Source organism: Erythrolamprus reginae, chromosome 3 (assembly GCF_031021105.1).
Source record: "Erythrolamprus reginae isolate rEryReg1 chromosome 3, rEryReg1.hap1, whole genome shotgun sequence".
Taxonomy (NCBI): domain Eukaryota; kingdom Metazoa; phylum Chordata; class Lepidosauria; order Squamata; family Dipsadidae; genus Erythrolamprus; species Erythrolamprus reginae.
In genome coordinates, this window is record NC_091952.1 from 162,696 (window position 1) to 190,139 (window position 27,444).

General features: G+C 53.2%; 1 protein-coding gene across 1 annotated transcript; it reads left to right on the plus strand.

Annotated features, from left to right (window-relative positions):
* On the plus strand, window positions 1-25,617 carry LOC139165534 (protein-glutamine gamma-glutamyltransferase E-like). Its single transcript, XM_070748714.1, has 13 exons — window positions 1-66; window positions 9,266-9,439; window positions 9,862-10,104; window positions 10,354-10,472; window positions 11,050-11,178; window positions 11,264-11,444; window positions 11,555-11,690; window positions 14,905-15,008; window positions 21,080-21,322; window positions 23,668-23,964; window positions 24,164-24,321; window positions 25,095-25,219; window positions 25,458-25,617. The coding sequence occupies exons 1-13, from the start codon at window positions 60-62 to the stop codon at window positions 25,615-25,617; spliced, it is 2,076 nt and encodes a 691-aa protein (XP_070604815.1). The 5' UTR covers window positions 1-59.
* The last annotated feature ends 1,827 nt before the right edge of the window (window positions 25,618-27,444 follow it).

Below are 27,444 nucleotides of genomic sequence, written 5' to 3' on the forward strand. Positions count from 1 at the left end.
GGATCGCCCAAGGAAGGCGCCCGGCTCTCCGGCTGAAGCACTGAAGAGAAGAGGCAGCCATGGCAGGTGAGAGGCCGGGGGTGGGGTGGGGTGGGGTGGGGTGGGGAGTCCTCTGGGCCCCCTCTGGCTGCCAGGGCTGGGGGTGAAGGGGCACAGCTCCTGCCTCAGGTCCCAACGGGGGTTCCCAGCCCTCCTGGAGACAACGGAATGGGCCAGAGGGTAGAGAACAGGATAGGGGATGGAATGGAATAATAATAATAATAATAATAATAATAATAATAATAATAATAATAATAATTTAATAGTAATAATTTATTAGATTTGTATGCCGCCCCTCTCCGCAGACTCGGGGCGAATAGAATAGAATAGAATAGAATAGAATAGAATATAGCACAGGGGATGGAATGGAAGAATAGAATAGAATAAGGAATATACAGTAGAACAGAAGAGAGCGTGGAATAGGAATAGGAGCAAGGGGCCTTGAAGGTCTTCTAGTCCCACCCGCTGCTCAAGTAGAAGGACCGAGACCGTTTCGGACAAGGGACCGTCCCAGAACGGACCCTCCCAGTCCCTACGGGACACGGGCTGGCTCGTGCCGCTGCCTTCTCCCTGGAAATGGACCCTGGCTCTGCAGGGCACTTTTCTGCCATGGGTGGTTTGGCCGCCCGGCCACCCTGGAGGCCTCCCTCCCCCAGCCTCCCCAGTGGCCCCTGTGGGGAAGAGGGGCATCCCAGGGGGACTCAGGGGGGCACCTGCCAGAGAGGAGGGGGCCGCTCTTCCTGGCCTGGAAGTGAGGGGGTTGCGGTGGGGAGGGGGAGCAGCGGAGTCAGAGCAGGGGTCTTGTGCTCACACACAGGCTGAGCCCCCCTCCCCCTCCCCTGCCTCTGGGGGGATTTGCGCCCCCCCCCCGATTTTCCTTGCAAGGGGAGGGGGTGGGCAAGCGCTATGCAGCATCTCCACCTCCTGCCCCTCACCACAAAGGCCACGAGACCCGCCACGCCTGGGGCATGGCAGGGCCCGGAAAAGGAGGGCTGCCCCCCCGGGGAAAAATATGCAGTTCATCCCAGGCTGCGGGGGGGGGGGGGGAGCCACAAAGAGGCCACGCGATGGCTGGAAGGGAGGCCACGTTTCCTTGTCTGCTAATTGGCTTTTCCCTTACAGCCTCTCCTAGGCCCTGTGTCATGGACCACAATTATAACACATTAAATGTGTCTACGGCCCTGGACTCCCGGTAGCAATTTTTAACAATTGTCAAAACATTTTAAGAAGCAAAAAATACGAAACCAAACCAGCATAAGGCAAAAAAGAAAAGCGGGCAAAGTAAAGAAATCCAGAAGAGAAAAAACAGGAAGGAGGGAGGAAGGAAAGAAAGAAGGAGAGAGGGATGGAGGGAGGGAAGGAAGGAAGGAGGGAGGGAGGGAGGAAAGGAAGGAAAGAAGGAGAGAGGGAGGGAGGGAGGGAGGGAAGGAAGGAAGGATGGAAGGAAGGAGGGAGGGAGGGGAGGGAGGAAAGGAGGAAAGGAAGGAAAGAAAGAAGGAGAGAGGGATGGAGGGAGGGAAGGAGGGAGGGAGGGGAGGGAGGAAAGGAAGGAAAGAAGGAGAGAGGGAGGGAGGGAGGGAGGGAAGGAAGGAAGGATGGAAGGAGGGAGGGAGGGGAGGGAGGAAAGGAGGAAAGGAAGGAAAGAAAGAAGGAGAGAGGGATGGAGGGAGGGAAGGAAGGAAGGAGGGAGGGGAGGGAGGAAAGGAGGAAAGGAAGGAAAGAAAGAAGGAGAGAGGGAGGGAGGGAGGGAAGGAAGGAAGGATGGAAGGAAGGAGGGAGGGAGGGAAGGAAGGAAAGGAGGGAGGGAGGGAAGGAAAGAAGGAAGGAAGGAAAGAAGGAAGGAAGGATGGAAGGAAAGAAGGAAGGAAGGAAAGAAGGAGAGAGGGATGGAGGGAGGGAAGGAAAGAAGGAAGGAGGGAGGGAGGGAAGGAAGGAAGGAAAGAAGGAAGGTAGGAAGGAAGGATGGAAGGATGGGAGGAAGGAAGGAAGGAAAGAAGGAGAGAGGGAGGGAGGGAAGGAGGGAGGGAAGGAAGGAAGGAAGGAGGGAGGGAGGGAGGGAAGGAAGGAAGGACGGAAGGAAGGAAGGAGGGAAGGATGGAAGGAAGGATGGAAGGAAGGAAGGATGGAAGGAAGGAAGGAAAGAAGGAGAGAAGGATGGAGGGAGGGAGGGAAGGAAGGAAGGAGGGAGAGAGGGAGGGAAGGAAGGACGGAAGGAAGGAAGGAGGGAAGGAAGGAAGGAAAAATGGAAAGATGGATGGAAGGAAGGAAGGATGGAAGGAAGGAAGGAAGGAAGAATGGATGGATGGATGGAAGGAAGGAAGGAAAAAAGGAGGGAGGGAAGGAAGGATGGAAGGAAGGATGGGAGGAAGGAAGGAAGGAAAGAAGGAGAGAGGGATGGAGGGAGGGAGGGAGGGAAGGATGAAGGAGGGAGGGAGGGAAGGAAGGAAGGAAAGAAGGAGAGAGGGATGGAGGGAGGGAGGGAGGGAGGGAAGGAAGGAAGGAGGGAGGGAGGGAAGGAAGGAAGGACGGAAGGAAGGAGGGAGGGAAGGACGGAAGGAAGGATGGAAGGAAGGAAGGAGGGAGGGAGGGAAGGAAGGAAGGAAAGAAGGAGAGAGGGATGGAGGGAGGGAGGGAGGGAAGGAAGGAAGGAGGGAGGGAGGGAGGGAGGGAAGGAAGGAAGGACGGAAGGAAGGAAGGAAGGAGGGACGGACGGACAGAAGGACGGAAGGAAGGAAGGAAAAATGGAAGGATGGATGGAAGGAAGGAAGGATGGAAGGAAGGAAGGAAGGAAGGATGGATGGATGGAAGGAAGGAAGGAAGGAAGGAAAAAAGGAGGGAGGGAAGGAAGGATGGAAGGAAGGAAGGACAGAAGGAAGGAAGGAAAGAAGGAGAGAGGGATGGAGGGAGGGAGGGAAGGAAGGAGGGAGGGAGGGAAGGAAGGAAGGGAGGGAGGGAAGGAAGGGAGGGAAGGAAGGGAGGGAGGAAGGAAGGAAAGAAGGAAGGAAGGATGGAAGGAAAGAAGGAAGGAAGGAAAAAAGGAGAGGGATGGAGGGAGGGAAGGAAAGAAGGAAGGTAGGAGGGAGGGAGGGAAGGAAGGAAGGAAAGAAGGAGAGAGGGATGGATGGAGGGACGGAGGTAGGTAAGGAGGGAAGGAAGGAAGGAAGGAGGGAGGGAAGGAAGGAAGGAGGGAAGGATGGAAGGAAGGATGGAAGGAAGGATGGAAGGAAGGATGGAAGGAAGGAAAGAAGGAGAGAGGGATGGAGGGAGGGAAGGAAAGAAGGAAGGAGGGAGGGAGGGAAGGAAGGAAAGAAGGAAGGAAGGATGGAAGGATGGGAGGAAGGAAGGAAGGAAGGAAAGAAGGAGAGAGGGAGGGAGGGAAGGAAGGAAGGAGGGAGGGAAGGAAGGAAGGAGGGACGGAAGGAAGGAAGGAAGGAGGGAAGGACGGAAGGAAGGATGGAAGGAAGAAAGGGAAAGAAGGAGAGAGGGATGGAGGGAGGGAGGGAAGGAAGGAGGGAGGGAGGGAAGGAAGGACGGAAGGAAGGAAGGAGGGACGGACGGAAGGACGGAAGGAAGGAAGGAAGGAAGGAAGGAAAAATGGAAGGAAGGATGGAAGGAAGGAAGGAAGGATGGAAGGAAGGAAGGATGGAAGGAAGGAAGGAAGGAAAAAAGGAGAGAGTGATGGAGGGAGGGAAGGAAGGAAGGATGGAAGGAGGGAGGGGGGAGGGAAGGACAAAAGGAAGGAAGGAAGGAAAGAAGGACAATAGGATGGATGGATGGAAGGAAGGAAGGAAGGATGGAAGGAAGGAAGGATGGAAGGAAGGAAGGAAGGAAGGAAGGAAAGAAGGAGAGTGGGATGGAGGGAGGGAAGGAAGGAGGGAGGGAAGGAAGGGAGGGAGGGAAGGAGGGAAGGAAGGAAGGAAAGAAGGAGAGAGGAATGGAGGGAGGAGGGAGGGAAGGAGGGAAGGAAGGAAAGAAGGAAAGAAGGAGAGAGGAATGGAGGGAGGAGGGAGGGAAGGAAGGAGGGAGGGAGGGAGGGAGGGAAGGAATGAAGGATGAATGGAAGGAAGGAAGGAAGGATGGAGGGAAGGAAGGAAGGAAGGAAGGAAGGAAGGAAGGAAGGAAGGGAGACTCCCTCCTCCCCAGGGGCCTTTCTGAAAGGCCGCGTGTTTAGCACACAGGATCACAGGGTGGCAACAGGGGGACCCCGGAGGTCTTCTAGTCTGAGTGATGGATGAGCAGCTGATTAATGAGAAAAATACAGGCGGTACAAATCTAATAAATTATTATTATTATTATTATCATCATCATCATTATTATTATTAGTATTATTGTTATTATTATTATTATTGTTCTGTTGGGCTCTCTGGTAGAATCCTCCCAAAAATTCACAGGTACAAATTTCAGACACACACACGTTTGAAAATTCAAAACAATGTTCTTTATAATGAAAATTCACTTAAACCAAGCCCTCTTTTGGTATAGCAAAGAGCCCTCGTCTCCAAACAAACCGGTAATTTATACAAGTCCCTTATCAGTTCTGTGATACTTAGCTTGCAGCTGTGAGGCCATTCACAGTCCTTCTTCTTTCACAAAGTGAAACACACTTTGCTCTGGTTTAGTTTCAAAGCAGGGAAAAATCAGCACACAAAACGTCAAAGTCAGTAAAGCAGTCAGGAAACACAACGATCAGATAATCCTCCACAATGGCCAAACCCACAGGCTGCTATTGATAGCAGCCTCACTAATGACCACAGCCCCACCCAACCACAGGTGGCCTCATTTTCTTTGATAATAATCTCTCAGTTGTTGCTGCCTATGCATCGCTCTCCGCATGCATGGCTGTATCATTAACTCTTGTTCTGAATCCAAGGAGGAGCGAGATAATTGATCTCCTTCTGAGCTGTCTGCCACACTCTCCTCCTCCCTGTCACTCCTGTCTTCTTGGTCAGAGGAGCCTTCATCAGCAGATTCCACCGGGGGCAAAACAGGCCTGCAGCATGTGGATGTCTCCCCCACATCCACAGTCCTTGGGGCAGGAGCTGGGCCAGAGCTAACCACAACAATTATTTTTTAAAAAAATATTTTTATTATTTTCAAAGTAAAACGAACAAAGACATACAACATTGAACATTTAAGGAGCTACTATTGCTCCGCTTATCATAGAAGCCTAACTAATACAAAATATAAAAAGCTCTAACTGTTACAAGATCTAAGCAGAAAAGCCACGCTTGAAGATTACATTATCATTAAATTTAATTATAGATTTTTAAAACTAAGATTGTTGATTGAGTTTCTTTATATATATATATATTTGAACAAAAAATAATAATAATATACTTATATGTATATATATATCAAAGAGCAATAAACAAATTATTAGTAATACAAAAAGAAGATAATATAAACACTTCTGAGTTAGTTATAATATAAACTATATAAACTATATAATTCTATCTTATGATTTTTAAGTAGTCATTTATTCTTATATGTTTAATTTTTAATACTATTTTTAACATTCCACCAATCATATACTTTATCCCAAATTTTATAAAATTCTGTTTCAGTTTGATTGTTCAACCTTTTAGTCATCATGTCTAGTTCTGCACACTCTATAATTTTTTTAAACACCTCAGTGTCTTTCGGTATCGTCTTTTCTTTCCATTTCTGCGCGAATGTTATTCGTGCCGCCGTCAATATATGTATTATTAAATAGTAAATTTCTTTTTTATACTTTATATTTGAAATACCCAATAGAAAAAATTCAGGAGATTTTTTAATCTTCTCCTTTGTTATTTCATTTATCCAATTCTCTACTTTATTCCAAAATATTTTTGTCTCCGGGCAGGTCCACCATGCATGATAATATGTGCCAACTTCTTTTTTGCATTTCCAACAAATGGGCGATACCGAAGGAAACATTTTAGAGATTCTATATGGTGGAAGGTGCCATCTATAAAACATCTTAATTTGATTTTCTTTGAAAGAGATTGATTTTGTTATTTTCCAATTATACATCCATATCTTTTCCCAAGTATCTAAATCAATCTCTTTGCCAAAATTTTTGCACCAACTGATCATATTATCTTTCAACATCCAACCTATCGTTCTATGATTTAGTAAATATTTATAAACATTTCCAATTGTCTTTGTTTGATTTTGGAATAATAATTTGCCCAGTACATTATTTTCTTTTTTAAAAATGTAAGTCTTTACGTCTATTTGATATCTAGAACTAATCTGCATATAATGCCACCAATCTAAATCTATACCTAACTCGTATAACTCTTGTTTTGTTCTTAATTTTAATTGGTTATTTAACAGATCATAGAAATTTTAATGCAAAAAGAGGATAAGGACGACAAATTAAAAAATCAGAGAGAATTAATAAGACATAAATTGAGATTAATAGAACAAGAAGCAATTGCAGAAAAGATAAAAAGAGCAAAACAAGATTATTTTGAATATGCAAATAAACCTGGAAGATGGCTGGCATACAAACTTAGAAAAGAGAGAGAAAATAAATTTATAAAAAATCTGATGGATTCAAAAGGTACAATAAAACATAGAATAGAAGACAAAAAGGAAATAGCTTTGGAATTCTATAAACAATTATACAAGAAAGAAGAGATAAGCGAGGATTTAATTTTTAAATATTTGGAACAAATAAAACTTCCAGTTCTAACGGAAGCTCAACAGCAAAGACTAAATAGACCCGTTACAGATATAGAATTAAAACAATCTATAAAGAATCAAAATAATAATAAAGCGACTGGTCCAGACGCAATACCAGCTGAATTTTACAAACTAGATTTAGAAATATTCTTTTCCAACATGCTTGAGATATATAATCAAATATTGACAACAGGTAAATTACCAAAAACCTGGTCAGAAACTTTAATAACCTTAATACATAAGGCTGATACCAAGAAAGAAAAAATTGAAAATTATAGACCTATCTCATTGTTGAACGTAGACTATAAAATTTTTATATCAATATTTGCCAATAGACTTAAAAGTATTATAAACAACATGATACATAGTGACCAAAATGGATTTTTACCAGGAAGACAAATTAAAAATAATTTAAGAATAATTGTTAATACTTTGGAATACTATGAACAGCACCCTGAAAAGAAAATGGCACTTGTATTTCTAGATGCTCAAAAAGCATTTGACAACGTGGACTGGAATTTTATGAAAATACAATTAAATAAGATGGAAGTAGGAACAAAGTTTTTTAATATAATAGACGCTATATATTCTGAACAAACTGCTAAAATTATAATAAACAGTGAACAAACAGAAAAAGTAGTTATACAAAGAGGAGTAAGACAAGGTTGTCCAATATCACCATTGTTATTTATTTTAACTTTAGAAGTATTGCTGATAAAAATAAGAGTAGATCAGAAAATAAAAGGATTGAAAATCAGAAAAGAAGTTTATAAAACAAGCATTTGCAGATGACGTAGTCTTTATTTTAGATGACCCAACAGAATCTATCCTAAATTTAATAAATGTGATTGAAGAATATGGGAAAGTCGCAGGATTGAAAATAAATAAGGAAAAGACACAGATACTAACAAAAAATATGACTGAAATACAGAGAAAACACTTAGGAGACTTATCAAACATGAAGATCACGAAAAAAGTGAAATACTTAGGGATATGGATGACCTCCAAAGCCCTATCTTTAAAAAACGACAATTATTTAAAATTATTAAGTCAGATTAAAAAAGACTTAGAAATATGGAGTAATCTACAATTATCATTCGTAGGAAGAATCTCCACAGTTAAAATGAATATCCTTCCAAAAATACTATTCCTTTTTCAAGTGATTCCAATAAATCCAGGAGCGAAATTCTTTGCCGAATTGAATAAGATAATAAGAAAATTTATTTGGCAAGGTAAAAATTCAAGAATAAAACAAAATTCATTAGAAGACCGTAAGGAGAGAGGGGGCCTGGGGCTCCCAAATTGGAAACTATATTATCATGCCACGGCTCTGACATGGATAAAAGAATGGCTTACACTAGAAAATCAAAGATTGCTTAACCTAGAAGGCCACGACTTGATGGTCAGGTGGCATGCATTTGTATGGTATGATAAGTTAAGAACCCACTCATATTTTAAAAATAATGTTATTAGAAAGGCATTGATAGAAGTGTGGAATGAAATAAAGAAAAATCATTTTTTAGTAATGCCAGAATGGGTTTCACCCCTCGAAGCCATAGTACACCCAAATCTTAAAGGAAAAGGTAAGATTTGGAAATATAGTGAACCACAACAATTATTATCATCATCACCATCACCATTATTATTATTTATAACAGTTCACTTAGTGACCATTTGGAGTTACAGTGGGACTGGGGAAAAATGGCACGACCGTGTTTCACACTTACAACTGTTTATGATTGATTGATTGACTCAATTTCTAGGCCGCCCTCCTCCCGAGACTCAGAGCGACTTACAGCATAAATTACATGTTTAACACAGAAATCAGAATTACTCTAAAACAACCTGAGCCTTATAAAAAGCTTAAAACCATTTACCTCTCCTACATCAATATGCCACACCAGCTATCTGGGGCTGGAGTCAGGTGACCAGTCCAGCAGCCCCTGGCCGGTCAGCACAAAAGTCTTTTCAAGTTCTTCCGTAAGGCCGGACAGGAGAGTAGGGGCCATGCGGATCTCCCGGGGGGAGCTGATTCCAGAGGGCGGAGGCCACCGCAGAGAAGGCCTCACTTGGTTGTCGAGACGTGGAGAAGGCCGACTCTGCAGGCCCCGTGATCACAACGCAGAGCGCTCGGCAACTGTCTCGTAGCCCGTTCAGTCCTGCTGCGACCCCCCTTTGTGACCTCCTGACAAGTCAATGGGGGGGCCCTTAACAACCATGTTAATCACTTCACCACCACGGCAGCGATTCAATGAACAACAAAGAAGTTTCCGAGATGGGACAAAACTCGCTCACAACCATCTCGCCTGCCAGCCTAACTTTTGGCTCGGTTGTGTTGTGAGTCGCGGACTTCCCCCTGGGCGCGGCTGCCCCACTCCCACTGCGGGTCTTTTCCCCCGACCCACAGGGGGAGGGAGGGAGGGAAGGAGGGAGGGGGGTCTTGGAGGGGTGGCTCAGCTTCCCCTGTGCCCCACGGAACCACCAGGGGAGGCACGGATGCAGCCAGGAGGAGGCTCTGTTGATTTCCTGGTGGTCTCTTCTTCTTGCTGCGCAGAGTTGGTCCCCACGCAAATCAACTGGCAGGTGCCCAGCAATTCTCAGGCCCATCGCTCCAGCTGCTTCACTACCACGGAGCTCTGCGTCCGCCGCGGGCAGAAGCTCGACTTCACGCTGTACTTCAACAGGGCTCCGCAGGCAGGGGAGAGCCTGGGCTTCGTGGCAGAAACGGGTAACAGCCCCCGCCCCACCTTCAGCCCCTCCAAAGAGACCTCAGGGCCCACCGGGAGCCCCACAGGGAGGGGGCGCAGTCCTGGGCCAGGAAGCTTACCGGCCCTTGAGCGTCTCTGCCTCGGGGGGGGGGAAGAATCCCAGGCCCATGGGCAGGTCCCTCAGGGGGGCATCAGATCCAACCTCTTGCTCGCCACGGATGTCTCCCACCCAAGGAGCCCCCCAGGTACCCCAGGCCCTGCCCGTAGCCCCTTTGAACGCAGTGGAGGAGGCCCACACCACCCTGCGGCCCTGTGCGGAAGGGATGGGGAGGAGGCCTCGCTCCTGGGGTCTTCGCTGGCTGGCACCCACTGGATCCTGATGGTGTCCGGCTGTTGGGCAGCCCTTCCCCCCCCACCACATTGCCTCTCTCGTCCCCGGCAGGCCCAGGCCCCTGCGAGGCCCAACACACCCGGTGTGGCTTCGCCCTCTCCAACAGCCTGGCCGAAGGGACCTGGTGTGCCGTGCAGACGTCGGGCAACGGCAGCTGCATCAACTTCTCCATGTGCAGCTCCTGCAGGGCGGCCATCGGTCACTACAAGCTGAGCCTGCAAGTGACGTGTGGCAACCAGGTGTCAACCAAACTTCTGGGGAAGTTTGTCCTGCTCTTCAACCCCTGGTGCACAGGTGAGGAGGGGGGAGGGGCCCGCCCACCTGCGCAGCCCTTCTCCCAGCCGGCTGCCCAGCCATCCGCGGCCCCTTTCCTGCCCTGAGCGGCAGCAGCCTTTCAATGGCATCACCAGGCCAGGGAGGGCCAGTAGAGCCCCCAGCCTCAGCCTGGGTTAGGAAGAGTGGGGGGGCACTCGAAGGGGGGCGGCAGGGGCAGAGCAGAGGCTGGCTGGGGTGGGGGCTTTTCACCCGCTTCTTTCCTTGCAGGGGATCTGGTTTATATGGCCAACGAGGCAGAGAGGCAAGAATATGTGCTGAATGAAAACGGCATTATCTTTGTGGGCAATGCCAACTACATTGAAGCTCGCGGGTGGTACTACGGCCAGGTCAGTGGCTGAGGCAGATCTCGGGGGGGGGGCAGGACCAGTCACTGCCTGTGATGATGTGCACCCTCTGACCCGGGTGAAGGCTGTTGGGGGGGGGGACTGCTGCTCCCCCTACCCCCCACCAGTTTCTCTGTGCTATCTCTGGACCACGCAGGGCAAACTGGTCCCACCCAGCACATAAGACGCCCCTCTGTGCCCCCCCAGCCTGCTTTGGCTGCCCCAGAGAGAGTCCTGCTCAGGTCCTCCTCCCCGCCCTCCCACTCCCCCGATTCATGTGCCGGACTCAGGCTTTCCGGAAGGAAGGTTTGCATGCCGTCCTGGCCAGTGCTTTGCCTTCCCTCGGCTGGGGGCTCATGGTGTGGCAATGCCACGGAGGCCGTGGTGGGCTACCTTACCCAGCGAAGGCCCCTTTCCAGGAGCTCCGGCCCTCCTGTGGTCCCTGGAGGGGCTGCTCTGCATCCGGGACTGGAGGGGAAGCCCAGGAGGCCGCTCTGGAGCAGGGGGCAGCACGGAGGGGGGTCCCAGATCCGGTTGTGGTTCTTTTGGGGCTGAGTGGGAAATTTCCTCTCGGTTCCAGTTTCAGGAGAACATCCTCAACATCTGCCTCCACTTGCTGAATCTGAGCCTCTACCATCGCCAGGACCCGGCGGGTGACGCCTCGCGGCGGAGCGACCCCCGCTATGTAGGACGCGTCATCAGCTCCATGGTACAAGCAAAGGGGCCAGCGGGGGGTGCTGGGGGCTCGGCCTGCCCGCCTGCGTCTCTCCTGGATAGCTTCTGCTCCCCTTTAGGTCAACGGCAACGATGGCGACAACGGGGTGCTGGAGGGCAAGTGGAGTGAGGATTTTGCCCACCACGAGAACCCTTCCCGGTGGGACGGCAGCGTGGCCATCCTGAGGAAGTGGGCACAGGGCGGCTACAGGCCTGTCCAGTACGGGCAGTGCTGGGTCTTTGCTGGCGTGGCAGGCACTGGTAGGCAAGCCTGGCAGAAGGAGCGGTCATGGGCCCACCTGGAGGGTGGCATCAGCCAGGCCAGGGCAGCTGGGCTTCCCTGGCTCACCCTGCGCCCCTCTCGTTTGCAGTCTTGAGATGCTTGGGAATCCCGACGCGCCTGGTCACAAACTTCAATTCTGCCCACGATTCGAACTCAAACCTGAGTATCGATAAATACTATGATCCTGCCGGAAAGAGCCTGAAGATGGGACAAGACTCAGTGTGGTAGGGGCAGCCTGAGTGGGGCGAGGGGAGAGCTTGTGGGGATGGGAAGGTTCCAGACAACCGGTCAGGGATGGGCGTCTCCAGACGTGAAGAGGCTTTCCTTTGGCAGATACCTTAACCCCTAACCCCTAACCTCTAACCCCTACCCCTAACCCCTAACCCCTAACCCCTAACTCTAACCCTAACCCCTCCCCCTAACCCCTAACTCTAACCCTAACCCTAACCCCTACCCCTAACCCCTACCCCTAAACCCAAACGCTAACCTCTAACCCTAACCCCAACCCCCAACCACATTTCGGCGGAGTCTCTTGCTGTGGCCTGGAACAAGGCTGCGACGGAGGGTCTTGACCGGATTGCGCCGTTGCGACCTCCCTGTGACATTAGACCCCAGAAAGCTCCTTGGTTTCTCCATAGAGAAGCAATGGAGGAAGAGTAAGTCCCAGGCTGATCGAACACTTGTAAGAGCTGACATTAAGACTAACAAAGTGGCGCTAAAGGTGGCAAGATGCGCATATCATGTCGCCTTGATTGCATCAGCGGAATCTCACCCGGCCGCTCTGTTTAGGGTGACCCACTCCCTTCTTAACCAGGGGGGAGTTGGGGAGCCCTTGCAGAGTAGTGCTGAGGATTTTAACACATTTTTCGCTGATAAAATCGCTCAGATGCGGGCAGACCTCGACTCCGATTGGATAACAGAGTTGATAGACAATGAGTCAGTTGATGTGACTGGGGCCCGTCCTGGTCCATCTGTCTGGGAGGCGTTTGACCTGGTGACACCTGATGAAGTGGACAAGGCCATTGGAGCTGTGAGTTCCGCCACCTGTTTGCTGGATTTTGTGTCCCACCTGGCTGGTTTCGGCCAGCAGGGAGGTGACACAGAGCTGGGTCCAGGAGATTGGCAATGCTTCTTTGGGGAGGGGGTTCTTCCTGGCTCCCTACAAGGAGGCACTTGTGCGCCACCCCCTCAACAAGCCTTCCCTGGACCCAGCCATCCCCAACAACTATCGCCCAGTCTCCAACCTCCCCTTTATGGGGAAGGTTGTTGAGAAGGTGGTGTTGTTCCAACTCCAATGGTCCTTGGAAGAAGCCGATTATCTAGGCCCTCAACAGTCGGGATTCAGGCCCAGCTACAGCATGGAAATTACTTTGGTCGCTTTGATGGATGATCTCTGGCGGGCCCAGGACAGGGGTTTATCCTCTGTCCTGGTGCTTCTTGATCTCTCAGCGGCTTTTGATACCATCGATCATGGTATCCTTCTGCGCCAGCTGGAGGGGTTGGGAGTGGATGGCACTGTCTTTCAGTGGTTCTCCTCCTACCTCTCTGGTCGGTCACAGTCGGTGTTAGTGGGGGTCAGAGGTCGACCTCTAGATCTCTCCCTTGTGGGGTGCCTCAGGGGTCGGTCCTCTCCCCCCTGATATTTAATATCTACATGAAACCGCTGGGCGAGATCATCCGGGGCATGGGGTGAGGTATCATCAGTACGCGGATGATACCCAGTTGTACATCTCCACCCCATGTCCAGTCAATGAAGCAGTGTAAGTGATGTGCCGGTCCCTGGAGGCTGTTAGGGTCTGGATGTATGTCAACAGGCTCAGATTCAACCCTGACAAGATGGAGTGGCTGTGGGTTTTGCCTCCCAAGGACAATTCCATCTGTCCGTCCATTACCCTTGGGGGGAATTACTGACCCCCTCGGAGAGGGTTCGCAACTTGGGCGTCCTCCTTGATCCACAGCTAAGATTAGAGAACCATCTTTCGGCTGTGGCGAGGGGGGCGTTTGCCCAGGTTCTCCTGGTGCACCAGTTGCGGCCCTACCTGGACCGGGACTCACTGCTCACAGTCACTCATGCCCTCATCACCTCGAGGTTTGACTACTGTAACGCTCTGTACATGGGGCTACCTTTGAAGAGTGTTCGGAAACTTCAGATCATGCAGAATGCAGCTGCGAGAACAATCATGGGCTTCCCAAGGTATGCCCATGTTACACCAACACTCCGCAGTCTGCATTGGTTGCCAGTCAGTTTCCGGTCACAATTCAAAGTGTTGGTTGTGACCTATAAAGCCCTTCATGGCATCGGACCAGAATACCTTCGGGACCGCCATCTGCCACACGAATCCCAGCGACCGATTAGGTTCCACAGAGTTGGTCTTCTCCGGGTCCTGTTGACAAAACAATGCCATCTGGCAGGACCCAGGGGAAGAGCCTTCTCTGTGGCGGCCCCAACCCTCTGGAATCAACTCCCCCCAGAGATCAGGCTTGCCCCCAACCTCCTTACCTTTCACAAACCCCTAAAAACCCACCTCTGCCGCCAGGCATGGGGAAATTGATTCCCCTCGGCCCTCCCGTTTTATTTATGGTTTGTTTGGGATGTTTGGTTGTTTTTAAATTAAGGGTTTTAACTGTTTTGTTTTTAATCATTGGATTTGTATTGTATATTGTTGTGAGCCACTCCGAGTCTTCGCCTAACGGTGGGAGAATTCAGGCACAGCTGAGGTAGGGGGCTCGTCTCTCTTTCCTAAGAGCCCCCCAGACCACGCCAGGCCCCTCCATGGCAGATGGAAGGCCAGACTGGGGCCCTTTGAACACCCCAAGTGTTGGAGCGCCCCCAGATCCCCCAGGGAAGACGTTCCACTGGTAGATGGTTCTGTCGGGAACTTCCAGGTTGCTTACGTCCTCCATTAGTTTCCACCTGTTGCTGCCTGTCCTGCCTTCAGGGGCTTTGGGGAATAGGCAGCCCCACCTTCTTCTGGGCAGCAGGCGAGGGGGAGGGGGGAGGAAATGAAACTGAAATGAATCAGGAAATGGCCTCTGTTCTTCTCATACAGTGCTTCTTTTAGCCCAGGGCCGAAAGATTTGCAGACGGGGGGGGGGGGGCAGGTTGGGGCCGAGATACGTTTCCAGTCCTAAAACCATGGGGGGGGGAAGGCGGCACCTGGCCAGCAGAGAGGGGAGTAGAGTGGGGTCAACGCTGACCCCCTCCCTGAACTCAGCCCATCCAAACATGACCCCATCTGTGTGCCCAATTCCATTGCTGTTCTCCCCCGTCCCGTGTCTTTGGGGGGGCAGCGGGGGGGGGGGGCTGCTTTCTCACAGCTGCCCTGATTGCCCCCTGACTCAGCAGCAGCTCCCTCGGAGGTATATAGGGGGGCTGCCCCCCCAAAACGAGATCCGTCCTTGGGGCTGTTGGCCATTCTTCTGCCCTTCTGCCCTCAGGGATTATCACGTCTGGAACGAAAGCTGGTTTGTCCGGAGGGACCTGGGCAACCCCTACTGCGGCTGGCAAGTGATCGACGCCACCCCACAAGAGAGGAGCCAAGGTAGGTCCAGGGGGTCTGCCCTCCCCACCCCTGGCTGGAGCCTCAGTGCAGCTCCTGCCCACCCAGCACCGCCACCCCTCCTCCTCCTCTCCCTCCTCCTCCTTCATCATCTACTCCTCCCCTCCATCATCATTTCCTCCTCCTCTTCCTCCATAATCATCACCATCTCCTCCTCCTCCTCCTTCATCATCACCTCCTCCCCTCCTTCATCATCATTTCCTCCCACTTAATCATCTCCTCCTACTCTACCTCTTCCTCCATCTCCTTCTCCTCCTCCTCTATCATCATCTCCTCCTCCTTCATAATCTCTTCCTCCACCTCCTTCTTCTCTTCTTCCTCCTCCTTCATCATCTCCTCCTACTCTTCCTCCTCCTTCATCATCTCCTCCTCCTTCATCATCTCTTCCTCCTTCATCATCTCTTCCTCCTCCTCCTTCATCATCTCCTCCTCCTCCCCCCTCCTTCATCATCATCTCCTCCTCCATCTCCTCCTCCTCCATCTCCTCCTCCTCCTTCATCATCTCCTCCTCCTCTCCATCATTTCCTCTTCATCTTCCTCCAACATTATCATCATCTCCTTCACCTTCATCATCTCTCCTTCCTCCTTCATCATCTCCTCCTCCTCCCCTCCTTCATCATAATTTCCTCCTCCTCTTCCTCCATCTCCTCCTCCTCTTCTTCCATCATCATCTCCTCCTCCTCCATCTCCTTCTCCTCCTAATCCTTCATCATCTCCTCCTCCCCTCCATCATCATTTCCTCCTCCTCTTCCTGTTCCTCCATCATCATCACCATCTCCTCCTCCTCCATCTTCCTCCATCTCCTTCATCATCTCTTCCTCCCCTCCATCTTCATTTCCTCTTTCTCTTCCATCATCATCACCATCTCATCCACCTTCATCATCTCTTCCTCCTCCTCCTTCATCATCTCCTCCTCCATCATTTCCTCTTCATCTTCCTCCAACATCATCATCATCTCCTTCACCTTCATCATCTCTTCCTCCTCCTACATCATCTCTTCCTCCTCCCCTCCTTTATCATAATTTCCTCCTCCTCTTCCTCCATCTCCTACTCCTCTTCTTCCATCATCATCATCTCTTCCTCCTCCATCTCCTCCTCCTAATCCTTCGTCATCTCCTCCTCCCCTCCATCATCATTTCCTCCTCCTCTTCCTGTTCCTCCATCATCATCACCATCTCCTCCTCCTTCATCTCTTCCTCCACCTCCTTCATCTCTTCTTCCTCCTCCTTCATCATCTCCTCCTACTCTTCCTCTTCATCTCCTTCTCCTCCTTCATCATCTCCTCCTCCTCCCCCCCCTTCATCATCATTTCCTCCTCCTCCATCTCCTCCTCCTAATCCTTCATCATCTCCTCCTCCTCTTCCTGTTCCTCCATCATCATCACCATCTCCTCCTCCTCTTCATCTTCCTCCATCTCCTTCTCCTCCTCCTCCTTCATCATCTCCTCCTTCCCTCCATCTTCATTTCCTCTTCCTCTTCCTCCATCATCATCACCATCTCCTCCTCCTTCATCATCTCTTCCTCCACCTCCTTCATCTCTTCTTCCTCCTCCATCATCTCCTCCTACTGTTCCTCTTCATCTCCTTCTCCTCCTTCATCATCTCCCCCTCCTTCATCATCTCTTCCTCCTCCTCCTTCATCTCCTCCTCCTCCCCCTCCTTCATCATCATTTCCTCCTCCTCCATCTCCTCCTCCTAATCCTTCATCATCTCCTCCTCCTCTTCCTGTTCCTCCATCATCATCACCATCTCCTCCTCCTCTTCATCTTCCTCCATCTCCTTCTCCTCCTCCTCCTTCATCATCTCCTCCTTCCCTCCATCTTCATTTCCTCTTCCTCCATCATCATCACCATCTCCTCCACCTTCATCATCTCTTCCTCCTCCTTCATCATCTCCTCCTCCTCCTCCCCTCCTTCATCTTCATTTCCTCCTCCTCTTCCTCTTCCTCCATCATCATCTCCTCCTCATTCATTTCCTCCTCCTCCTCCATCTCCTCCTCCTCCTTCATCATCTCCTCCTCCCCTCCATAATTTCCTCTTCCTGTTCCTCCATCATCATCACCATCTCCTCCACCTTCATCATCTCCTCCTCCCCTTCATCATCATTTCCTCCTCCTCTTCCTCTTCCTCCATCATCATCTCCTCCTCCTTCATCATCATCTCCTCCACCTTCATCATCTCTTCCTCCTCCTTCATCATCTCCTCCTCCTCCTCCATCTCCTCCTCCCCTCCATCATCATTTCCTCCTCCTCTTCCTCCATCATCATCATCATCATCATCATCATCATCATCATCATCATCATTTATTAGATTTTTATGCCGCCCCTCTCCGAAGACTCGGGGAGGCTCACAACAACAATAAAAAAACAATATTATAGCGAAACAAATCTAATATTATAAAAGAACAACACATAGATACGAAACATAAAATATAGAGAGCCTGGGGAAAAGGTGTTTCAACTCCCCCATGCCTGGCAGTATAGGTGGGTCTTGAGTAGTTTACGAAAGACAAGGAGAGTGGGGGCAGTTCTAATCTCTCGGGGGGGAGTAGATTCCAGAGGGCCGGGGCCGCCACAGAGAAGGCTCTTCCCCTGGGGCCCGCCAAACGAGATTGTTTAGTTGATGGGACCCGGAGAAGGGACCTTCTCTGTGGGACCTTATCGGTCGCTGGGATTCATGCTGTAGCAGGCAGTTCTGGAGGTATTCTGGTCCAATGCCATGTAGGGCTTTAAAGGTCATAAGCAACATTGTGACCGGAAACTGATCGGCAACCAATGCAGGCCATGGAGTGTTGTAGAAATGTGGGCGAATCTGGGAAGCCCCATGATAGCTCTCGCGGCCACGTTCTGCATGATCTGAAGTTTCCGAACACTTTTCAAGGGTAGCCCCATGTAGAGAGCGTTGCAGTAATCGAACCTCGAGGTGATGAGGGCATGAGTGACTGTGAGCAATGACTCCCTGTCCAAATAGGGCCGCAACTGGTGCACCAGGCGAACCTGGGCAAACGCCCCCCTCGCCACAGCCGAAAGATGATGTTCCAATGTCAGCTGTGGATCGAGGAGGATGCCCAAATTGTGAACCCTCTCTGAGGGGGTCAGTAGTTTCCCCACCAAGGGTGATGGACGGACAGATGGAATTGTCCTTGGGAGGCAAGACCCACAGCCACTCCATCTTGTTTGGGTTGAGTTTGAGTTTGTTGATACCCATCCAGGCCCCAACAGCCTCCAGGCACCGGCACATCATTTCCACTGCTTCGTTGACTGGACATGGGGTGGAGATGTACAACTGGATATCATTCGCATATTGATGATACCTCACCCCATGTCCTTGGAGGATCTCACCCAACGGTTTCATGTAGATATTGAATAGCAGGGGGGAGAGGACTGACCCCTGAGGCACCCCACAAGGGAGAGACCTAGAGGTCGACCTCTGACTCCCCACTAACACCAACTGCGACTGGCCAGAGAGGTAGGAGGAGAACCACTGGAGAACAGTGCCCTCCACTCCCAGCCCCTCCAGCCGGCACAGAAGGATACCATGGTCGATGGTATCGAAAGCCACTGAGAGGTCAAGAAGCACCAGGACAGAGGACAAGCCCCTGTCCCGGGCCCACCAGAGATCATCCATCAATGCGACCAAAGCATTTTCTGTGCTGTAGCTCCGAGAGGAATACCATGTCGGGGGTGGTGGTGTCCACCCTTGTGAGTCAGACCCTGAACTACTTGAGTCAGGTCCATGGCTGTCATGATGGCCATGAATTCCTGTGCTAATCCAGAGGAACCGCCGAGTGATTGCAGATTGAAGTCCCCCCAGGACAATGAGTCCGGGGGACTCCACCACCAACCCGGCCACCTCCTCGAGCAGCACAGGCAGGCCTGTTGACATGCAGCTCAGAGGCAGGTACATGAGTAACAAGCTCACCTGAACCCCTAAGTCCAACTTCACAAGGAGTGACTCACAACCCGCAATCTCAGGGGCAACGACTCTACGCAGGCGAAGGTTCTCCTTGGCTACAATAGCCACTCCCCCCCTTCCCTGGGGTTGACTAATGCCATATCTGAAACCCGGCTGGGCATATTTCCGAGAGAGGAACTCCTCCCTCTGGGCCCAGCCAGGTTTCAGTCACACATGCCAGATCGGCCTCCTCATCCAGGATCAGATCCCGTATGAGGAGAGCTTTGTTTACGACCAATCTGTCATTGAGCAGCAGCAGCTTGAGCCCAGGGCCTGGATTGCACTCACCACCAGGACCCCGGGTTGAGCTCATGGGGCCGGAACAAGGGATCGCTTTTAGGCAGCGATCTCTTTTTCCTCCAGAACGGCTCGCCCCATGACTCCCGCCATATCTACCTCTCCACATCACGACCAGAATATTCTGGCCCTCTGTCATCCTAGAGATAGATATCCCCATCCACATCATTTCCTCCTCCTCTTCCTCCATCATTATCTCCTCCTCCTCCTCCTCCTCCATCATCTCTTCCTCCTTCATCTCCTCCTCCCCTACATCATCATTTCCTCCTTCTCTTCCTCTTCCTCCATCATCATCATCTTCTCCACCTTCATTATTTCCTCCACCATCATCTCCTCTTCCTCCTCCATCTCCTCCTCCTCCTTCATCATCATCATTTCCTCCTCCTCTTCCTCCATCATTATCTCCTCCTCCATCATCTTTTTCTCCTCCTCCTCCTCCATCTCCTCCTCCCCTCCATCATCATTTCCTCCTCTTCCTCCATCATTATCTCCTCCTCCTCCATCTCTTCCTTCCCTCCATCATCATTTCCTCCTCCTCCAACATCTCTTCCTCCTCCTCCTCCTCCATCTCCTCCACCCCTCCATCATCATTTCCTCCTTCTTTTCCTCTTCCTCCATCATCATCATCATCTTCTCCACCTTCATTATCTCCACCTCCATCATCTCCTCCTCCTCCTCCTCCTCCTCCTTCATCATCATCATAATTTCCTCCTCCTCTTACTCCATCATTATCTCCTCCTCCTCCATCTCTTCCTCATCCTTCCTCATCTCCTCCTCCTCCTCCATCTCCTCCTCCATCTCCCCTCCATCATCATTTCCTCCTCCTCTTCCTCTTCCTCCATCATCTCCTCCTCCTCCATCCTCTCTTCCTCCTCCTCCATCTCCCTCTCCTCCTTCATCATCATCATTTCCTCCTCCTCTTCCTCCTCCATCATCTCCTCCTCCACCTCCGCCATCATCACTTCCTTCTCCTCATCCTTCATCTCCTCCTCCCCTCCATCATCATTTCCTCCTTCTTTTCCTCTTCCTCCAATCATCATCATCTTCTCCACCTTCATTATCTCCACCTCCATCATCTCCTCCTCCTCCATCTCCTCCTCCTTCATCATCATCATCATCATTTCCTCCTCCTCTTCCTCCATCATCTCCTCCTCCTCCATCATCTCTTCCTCCTCCTCCATCTCCTCCTCCCCTTCATCATCATCATTTCCTCCTCCTCGTCCTCCTCCTCCATCATTTCCTCCTCCTCTTCCTCCATTATCTCTTCCTCCTCCTCCTTCATCTCCTCCTCCTTCATCATCTCCTCCTCCTCCTCCATCATCATTTCCTCCTCCTCTTCCTCTTCCTCTTCCTCCATCATCATCATCATCTTCTCCACCTTCATCATCTCTTCCTCCTCCTCCTCCTCCACATCCTCCTCCTCCTCCTTCATCATCTCCTCCTCCCCTCCTTCCTCATCATTTCCTCCTTCTCTTCCTCTTCCTCCATCATCATCATCTTCTCCACCTTCATCATCTCTTCCTCCTCCTCCTCCTTCATCTCCTCCTCCTCCTCATTCATCATCTCCTCCCCCTCCCCTCCTTCCTCATCATTTCCTCCTTCTCTTCCTCTTCCTCCATCATCATCATCTTCTCCACCTTCATCATCTCTTCCTCCTCCTCCTCCATCTCCTCCTCCTCCTTCATCTCCTCCTCCTCCTTCATCTCCTCCTCCTCCTCCTTCATCATCTCCTCCTCCTCCCCTCCTTCCTCATCATTTCCTCCTTCTCTTCCTCTTCCTCCATCATCATCTCCTCCTCCTCCAGGGATGTACCAGTGCGGTCCGGCTTCGGTCCTGGCGGTCAAGCAAGGAGACGTGAGGCTGAACTACGACACTGCCTTCGTCTTCACCGAGGTGAATGCCGACATCAACCGCTGGGTCGTGCAGAGCAACGGGAAGCGAGTGAGGGCCTACTGCGACACCTCCTCCATCGGCAGAGCCCTCAGCACCAAAGCCGTCGGCAGCAACCAGCGGGTGGACGTGACTAACTGCTACAAGTTTCCTGAAGGTGGGCTGCGGAAGGGCCGTCCGGCCGTCTTAGAGGAGTTAAAAGGAGCGCGCTGGTCATCTGGCCCACCCCCTGTTTGGGGAGGGGGAGGTCCTGCAACGGGCATTGCCAGGAGAGCCAAGGGATCTGCCAAGGATGCGAGTTGCCCCCCCCACTTGACAAGCAGGCCAGGCGGGGGAAACTGTGGAGTTCGGAGCAGAAGGCAACTGGGGGTCTGGCTGGGCAACTCTCAATGCAAAGGCCTACAGAGCAGGCACGTGTGTGTGTGTGTGTGTGTGTGTGTGTGTGTCTGTGTGTGTCTGTGTGTGTGAGGGAATGGGGGTAGGAGGTGGGGGAAGGGCCCCAGCAAGGCAGAGCAGGGGAGGTGCCCCGTCCCCATCTGGACGCTGGCTGGGTCTCCTGTTCCGGCCCCTCGGCCATCCTTCAGAAGGCTCTCGCAGCATGCTGACGGGACTGCACAGCCCCACCCTGACCAACGTCCAGCCCCTGGCACCTTCCCCAATTGCAGGGTACCCACTGGCAGGTCCTCCGAGGACCTGGGTCTGGATCACGGCACAAGCACGGAGCCTCCTGCTGCCCCTAAGCCTCCCTCTGCTTCAAGGGGATGGTTGCCATGCCCCCTCCCCAGCCCTGAGCCGGAGGATACCCCCTTACCCCCAGCCAGGGTGGAGGTGGGAGGCAGGTGCCCCAGGGGAGGAAAGGGTGGGGGGCGAGCCTTTGGCGCAGCTGCAGGGGCCTTCGATGCTGGGCTGGTTGGGCGCTCAGCGAGTGGGCAGAAGTGTTGGTGGGAAAGACACTCCCCCGAGGGGAACCAGAATCTTGTGGTCTTGGGGACACAGTTGTCCTGGGAGGAGGACAGTGCCTTCTGCCCCCTGCCCCTGATGTTGCCCCCACGAGATCCACCAAGAGCGACTTGTAGCGCAGGGCTGTCCATGGCCTCTCAGCGCCAGCTGTGACTCTGGCCTCCTTCTGGGGCCCCTGTGAGGACGAGGGTCAGGGTGGCTCCCGGCCTTTGGTGCGGACGCAGGGGGAGGCCCCCACCTATGCAGAGCCACCTGCGGTCCAGGGTGCTTCGCCCCTCCACTGAAGAGGGCTAGAAGGGGAGGCCAGGCCCCTGTTGACCACCAATGTGCTGGCCACGGCCAGGGTACAAGTCATCCCCAGAGCAGCCAGAGGTCTCGGTGGCTGACGGTGGCCGGGACAGGTCAGGCAGAAGGCAGTGACCCCCAGACCCAGGTGCCCTCTGCTTCACCAGGCCTCATGGACCCAACTGCCTTTACCCAGATTTGTCCGGTTGGACAAGGATCCCCTTTTCCCTTCTCAAGGTCACTTGTGCCTCTGGCTCGTGTCCAAGGGCAGCTGAGACGTGACGCTTGAGGGAACCGTGGCCGTCGGAGAAGGGTCATCTGCTTTGTGGATGGGCAGTCCAACCACTTTTCCGCCCTCCCTAGGACTCGCCTTGGGAAGCCAGAAGCAGAGGAGGAGGCTATGCGTCCACTCAGCCCCCCGTCAGGCCAACCCCAGAGTAGGCTCTGTCCCGCTCCTGCAGGGGGTCTCCCGGGGACCCCACCTGCTTCTAGGGTGGGTGGGTGGGGATCCCAGGCGCTCTCCTGCTCAGGCCACAAGATAAATCACTAGTTGGGGGTTTATTATTTTATTGATTTATTATATTTGTATGCCGCCCCCCTCTGAGGACTCGGGGCAGCTCACAACATATAAAATATACACATATATATAGTTGGGGGTTGCCATTCTGCAGAAGGGGGGGGCTTAATATGATTTCCTTAGTTCTATGAAATCATTGCAGTTTTATTGGGGGGCCCCACAACGTTATGGGTGGGCCCTGCAAGGGGTCAGTCTACTTCCGCATCTCCCGCAGAGAAATCCAATTTTCATCACTACCAGGCTGGGTGGGCGGGGCAGGGGGAGGAGACTGCTAAATCCCCATTCCCTCCCCACTGTGGGGCCAGCCAGAGGTGAGATTTGCATGTTCTCCAAACCACTCCAAATGTCCACTACTGGAACCTGTCGCCCCTGCATATCACCCTGCGACGGGTGGGAGAAGAGCTGGCCCAAGCCACCAGCCCCTCCACGGGCAGCGCCAGGAGGCCCAGAGACAGTTATAGGGGTCCAGGAGAGGCTGACTCTCCGCGGCTCCACCAAACCAGCTTCGGGGCAGCCAGATTGCCCCGAGGTGACCAAGCTGGTGGGGAAGAGCCCACCATGGCTCCGAAAGGCTCCCAGGTGGGGACCAGTGGGTCTCGCTGGAGAAGAGCCTTCTCGGGCCTCACTGGGGAAGAGCATTTGGCCGGAGCTGCTGAGTGGTCCTCCCTCCCACCCGGCAGGTTCCACTGAGGAAAGGAGCACCTATCGGAAAGCCAGCATGGAGCTCTCGGGCTCCAGCCCAGCGGAAGCGGTGGCCTCGGAGCTGGTCACCCACCCGGAGCTCTTCGGGAAATTCAAGCTGACTCAGCCACCGGTGCTCGGCAAGGACGTCAACCTGATCCTCTCGCTCTCCAACCTGTCCGCCTCCCCCAAGACGGTCACCGTCAACCTGAGCGTCTCCAGCGTCCTCTACACCCGCAGGGCCGTCAAGGAGATCCTGAAGGAGACCACCACCCTCCATCTGGGCGGCAAGGAAGGTAACGTGCACAACCTTCTGGCCTGGGGATGAAGAGGGTGGCAGGGGAGGGAGCGGCTTCAGGACTGCAGAAAGGTCCTGGGGGGAACTGGGTGCGGTGGTGGTGGTGGGCTTTGAGTGGCCTGGTGCAGAGAGGAAGGGGAGGGAGGGAGGGAGCTTGTTCCTGGCCAGGCCTGTGATGGGGTTCTGCTGGCTTCCAGAGAAGTACCTTCCCCTGAGGATCAGCTATGGCCATTACGGCAACTCCCTGACCGATGACAAAAAACTGCTGGTGACAGCCCTGTGCGACGTGTCCGAGGGCCTGAAGCTGCTGGTGGAAAAGGCCATCACTCTGGAGAGTCCCAACCTCTCCATTGTGGTAAGTACCTCTCGGATGGACCCACTGTTGTACCCCCATAACCTCTCCGCTACTGCAAGCGCCTCCTGGACACCCACAACCCATGCTGGGAGGGAGGCTGTCTGCAGCCGGACCGTCAGCCGCTGAGCCCGGCCCTGCCCATCGGTCAGTCTCCAGTGGCCCCCTCTCCTCCCAAAGGCCCTTCAGGGCCACGTTTCCACCCTTGAGTTGTGTTCCATTGAGCTATTTCCAAGTGAGATGCTGGACCTGCTGCTCCGGTCCGGTTCCTGCTGGCTGTTGGAGGCCGGAGCTGCTCCTTGAGTGCGGCAAACTCGGCTCCTCTGCGGCTGGCCAGGGGTTCAGCTGCTGGGCAATTCCTCTGGCCTCCCAAAGGCAGACCGCTTCCATTACCATCCTCAGCTGGCCCAAACTGGCAAAAAAAAAGCCGTTCTCTTATCGGGTCTCGCATTTTGGATCATTAAAAGGCATTTTGGATCTCTTTTAAGGACCGGGTGCCTGCCCTGAGTTTCTGGGTCCCACTCTGTCCCTCCCACTGTGGATCGTGTGTGTGTATGGAGGGCTTCCTTTTCTGGTTCCACATTTGTGGCTATGATTAAAGGGCTCCAGACACAGAAAGCATCGCCCCAACGGAAGAATGAGGAGGGACCTCAGACGCCTCCCCCCCTCAGCTCCCGTGCCTGGTGTCTGAGAGGGCAGGAGGAGGAGGAGGGCCCATCCAGGATCCACGCCCTGTGGCCCTGGAAGAGGACTGACCCACTGCTTCCCCCCAAAAGGTTCCTCCGAAGGTGTTTGCCCACACTCCGGCCACCCTGGAAATCTCCTACGCCAACCCGCTCCCTGAGCCCGTGAAGGACTGCGTGCTGCTAGTGACCCTGATGGGCCAGGCAATCAAGATCAAGTACGTGGGTCTTGGGGGGGGGAGGAGGGGAGGGGGCAGCAGAGGGAGACCCTCGGCAAAGGCTGCAACTCCCCGCCCGCCCCCAAAAGCCAGGCTGGTGCCTGTGGGGCTGAGCCCAGAGCCACCCTCCCTACTCCCCACCCCCACCCGGCTCTCCACCTGCAGCTGGCGCTGTCCCAAAGCGACCCCTCCCACCAGAGACTCCCCCCACCCCCCAAATCCCTCACTCCCCTTCCAGCGTGGCGGATCTGGCAGCCGGGGAGCGCTCCAAGATCTACTTCGAGTTCACCCCTCGCCGCACGGGAGCCATGCAGCTGCACGTCGACTTCAGCTGCAGCAAGTTCCACCACGTCAAGAGCTTCGTGCTGATGGATGTGGCTGCCTCTGGCAATGCTTAATGTGGGCGGGGGGTTGGGGGAGCCCCTCTTCTGCGCTTAGGCTGCCATTAAAGCTTTGTCCAAGCAGAGGAGCTTCTGCTGTTGCTGCCAACGCTGCTGTGCGTTCATTCCAGGGCCTGAAGGGGCATGAGGTCCAGGTGGGGTGGTGTGTGTGTGTTTGGGGTGCACTGGTGCCCTCTCTTTTAGGGCCGAGACCCCCAGCTGGGCTCCCCCCTGTCCATTCTGTGCCCACCACCAGCAGCACTTTTCCTTCCCGCTTTGGCCAGCTGGCCACTTGCTCAGGGGCTGAACTGGAGGATGCGTGGCTTCACTCCGTGGCTTCACTACGTGGCCCTTCAGTGTGGCTGCCCAGGCGGGGGTGGGGTGGGGGAGGGAATCTCAGGAAACGTGTGTTGGGCAGCCCTGAGTGGCCCTCCTGGGTCCCCGCCTGCCCCTCTTCCCCTCTGGGTCCCCTTCGGCCGTTGCCCTTCACCAGCTGTGCCTGGGGTGGAGGGGGAAGGGGGGCTCACCTGGAGGGGAGCCCCTCTCTGTACAGACCAGAGCCCCCCACCCGCCAGTTGCACAGGAGCCCCTCAAATCCACCCACCTTCTGAAGATCCTCGGTCATCCAAAGCAGGAAGGAAAACAGGCTGTCCCATCCCCAGCAGTGTGTCCCTGGTGGGCTCGAGGACACCCCCCCTCGAGGCACTCTCCCCCCAAGGCTGCTGCAGAGGCTGTTGCTCCTTCTAGGCCTCCAGCCTGGAGGATTCGTGCCCAGGCCCTGCTGGGCTCAGGGGAGGTTCAAGATCCGGGAGCCTGTGGAGGAGCACCCCGCACACAGTAGTCGTCCCCCCCGAGAGCCCCTCCCCTGAACTGCCCCCAGCCCCCTTCTCCGGCTGAGCTTTTGAGAAAATCATTAATTAAAAGCACCCAAGTGGGCCTTCCACAAATGCTGGGGGGGGGGCTCCTGGGTGCCCTCTGACTTGGGTTGTTTTCCCGCAGAACCTTCACGACCCATGCTAGGGAGCAGCGTCAGGGGTGGTGGGGTTGATGGGCCTTTGAGGAGGTTAGCTCGCCTGGGTCATGAAGCTTCCGTGAGGGAGCAACCAAAGCCAGAAAGCCCCCAGCAGCCCCCGTTTCAGCCCTGAGCCACAAGCATTCATGGGTTCCACAAGCGGAGGGGGAGAATGCGGTGGGCAGCTGCCACTGCTGAGCTTCCTGGGAAGACAACAACGGGTGGCTGAGCTTGGAGAGCGTCATCTGGGATGGCGAACCTACGGCGCACGGAGCCGTACCGGTGGGTACGCAAGAGGTTGCCCTATCTCAGCTCCAGCACACAGACGCACACTGGCCGGCTGATGTTCGGCCGCGGGGAAGGCCGTTTCACCCTCCGGACACTTCAGGAAAGTTTCCCCCTAAACCCTCCGGACTGCGAAAAACAGCACAACGAGCGAACGGGAAGTCCGTTTTTCCAATGTCCCGGTTTGCCTGTTTGGCTTGAGTGAGGCCTGTGCGTGCATGGACGGGAATGGATGACGGGGCAGTGTGTGGATGCGCATGCATGGAGGGGGAGGGAAGGTTTGGGGGCATGTGCACGCATGCTAGCACACCCACAAGCCCCCTTTTGGCACACAAACCAAGACAGGTTCGCCATCACTGTCGTAAGTTCAAGCCAGTTGGGTCAGCCATTCATTATGCAGCTAACTAGTACAGAGACCAAAGTGCACATCGGCATCTGGCCATTCAAAATGTATTCGGTCTTTCTGGTCCTTTTCCACCTAACGGAGGAGTGGCTAAGGGCTCCGGGCAGGGTCCTCAGGGGCCTCCACAATCCATGCAATGCTGAAC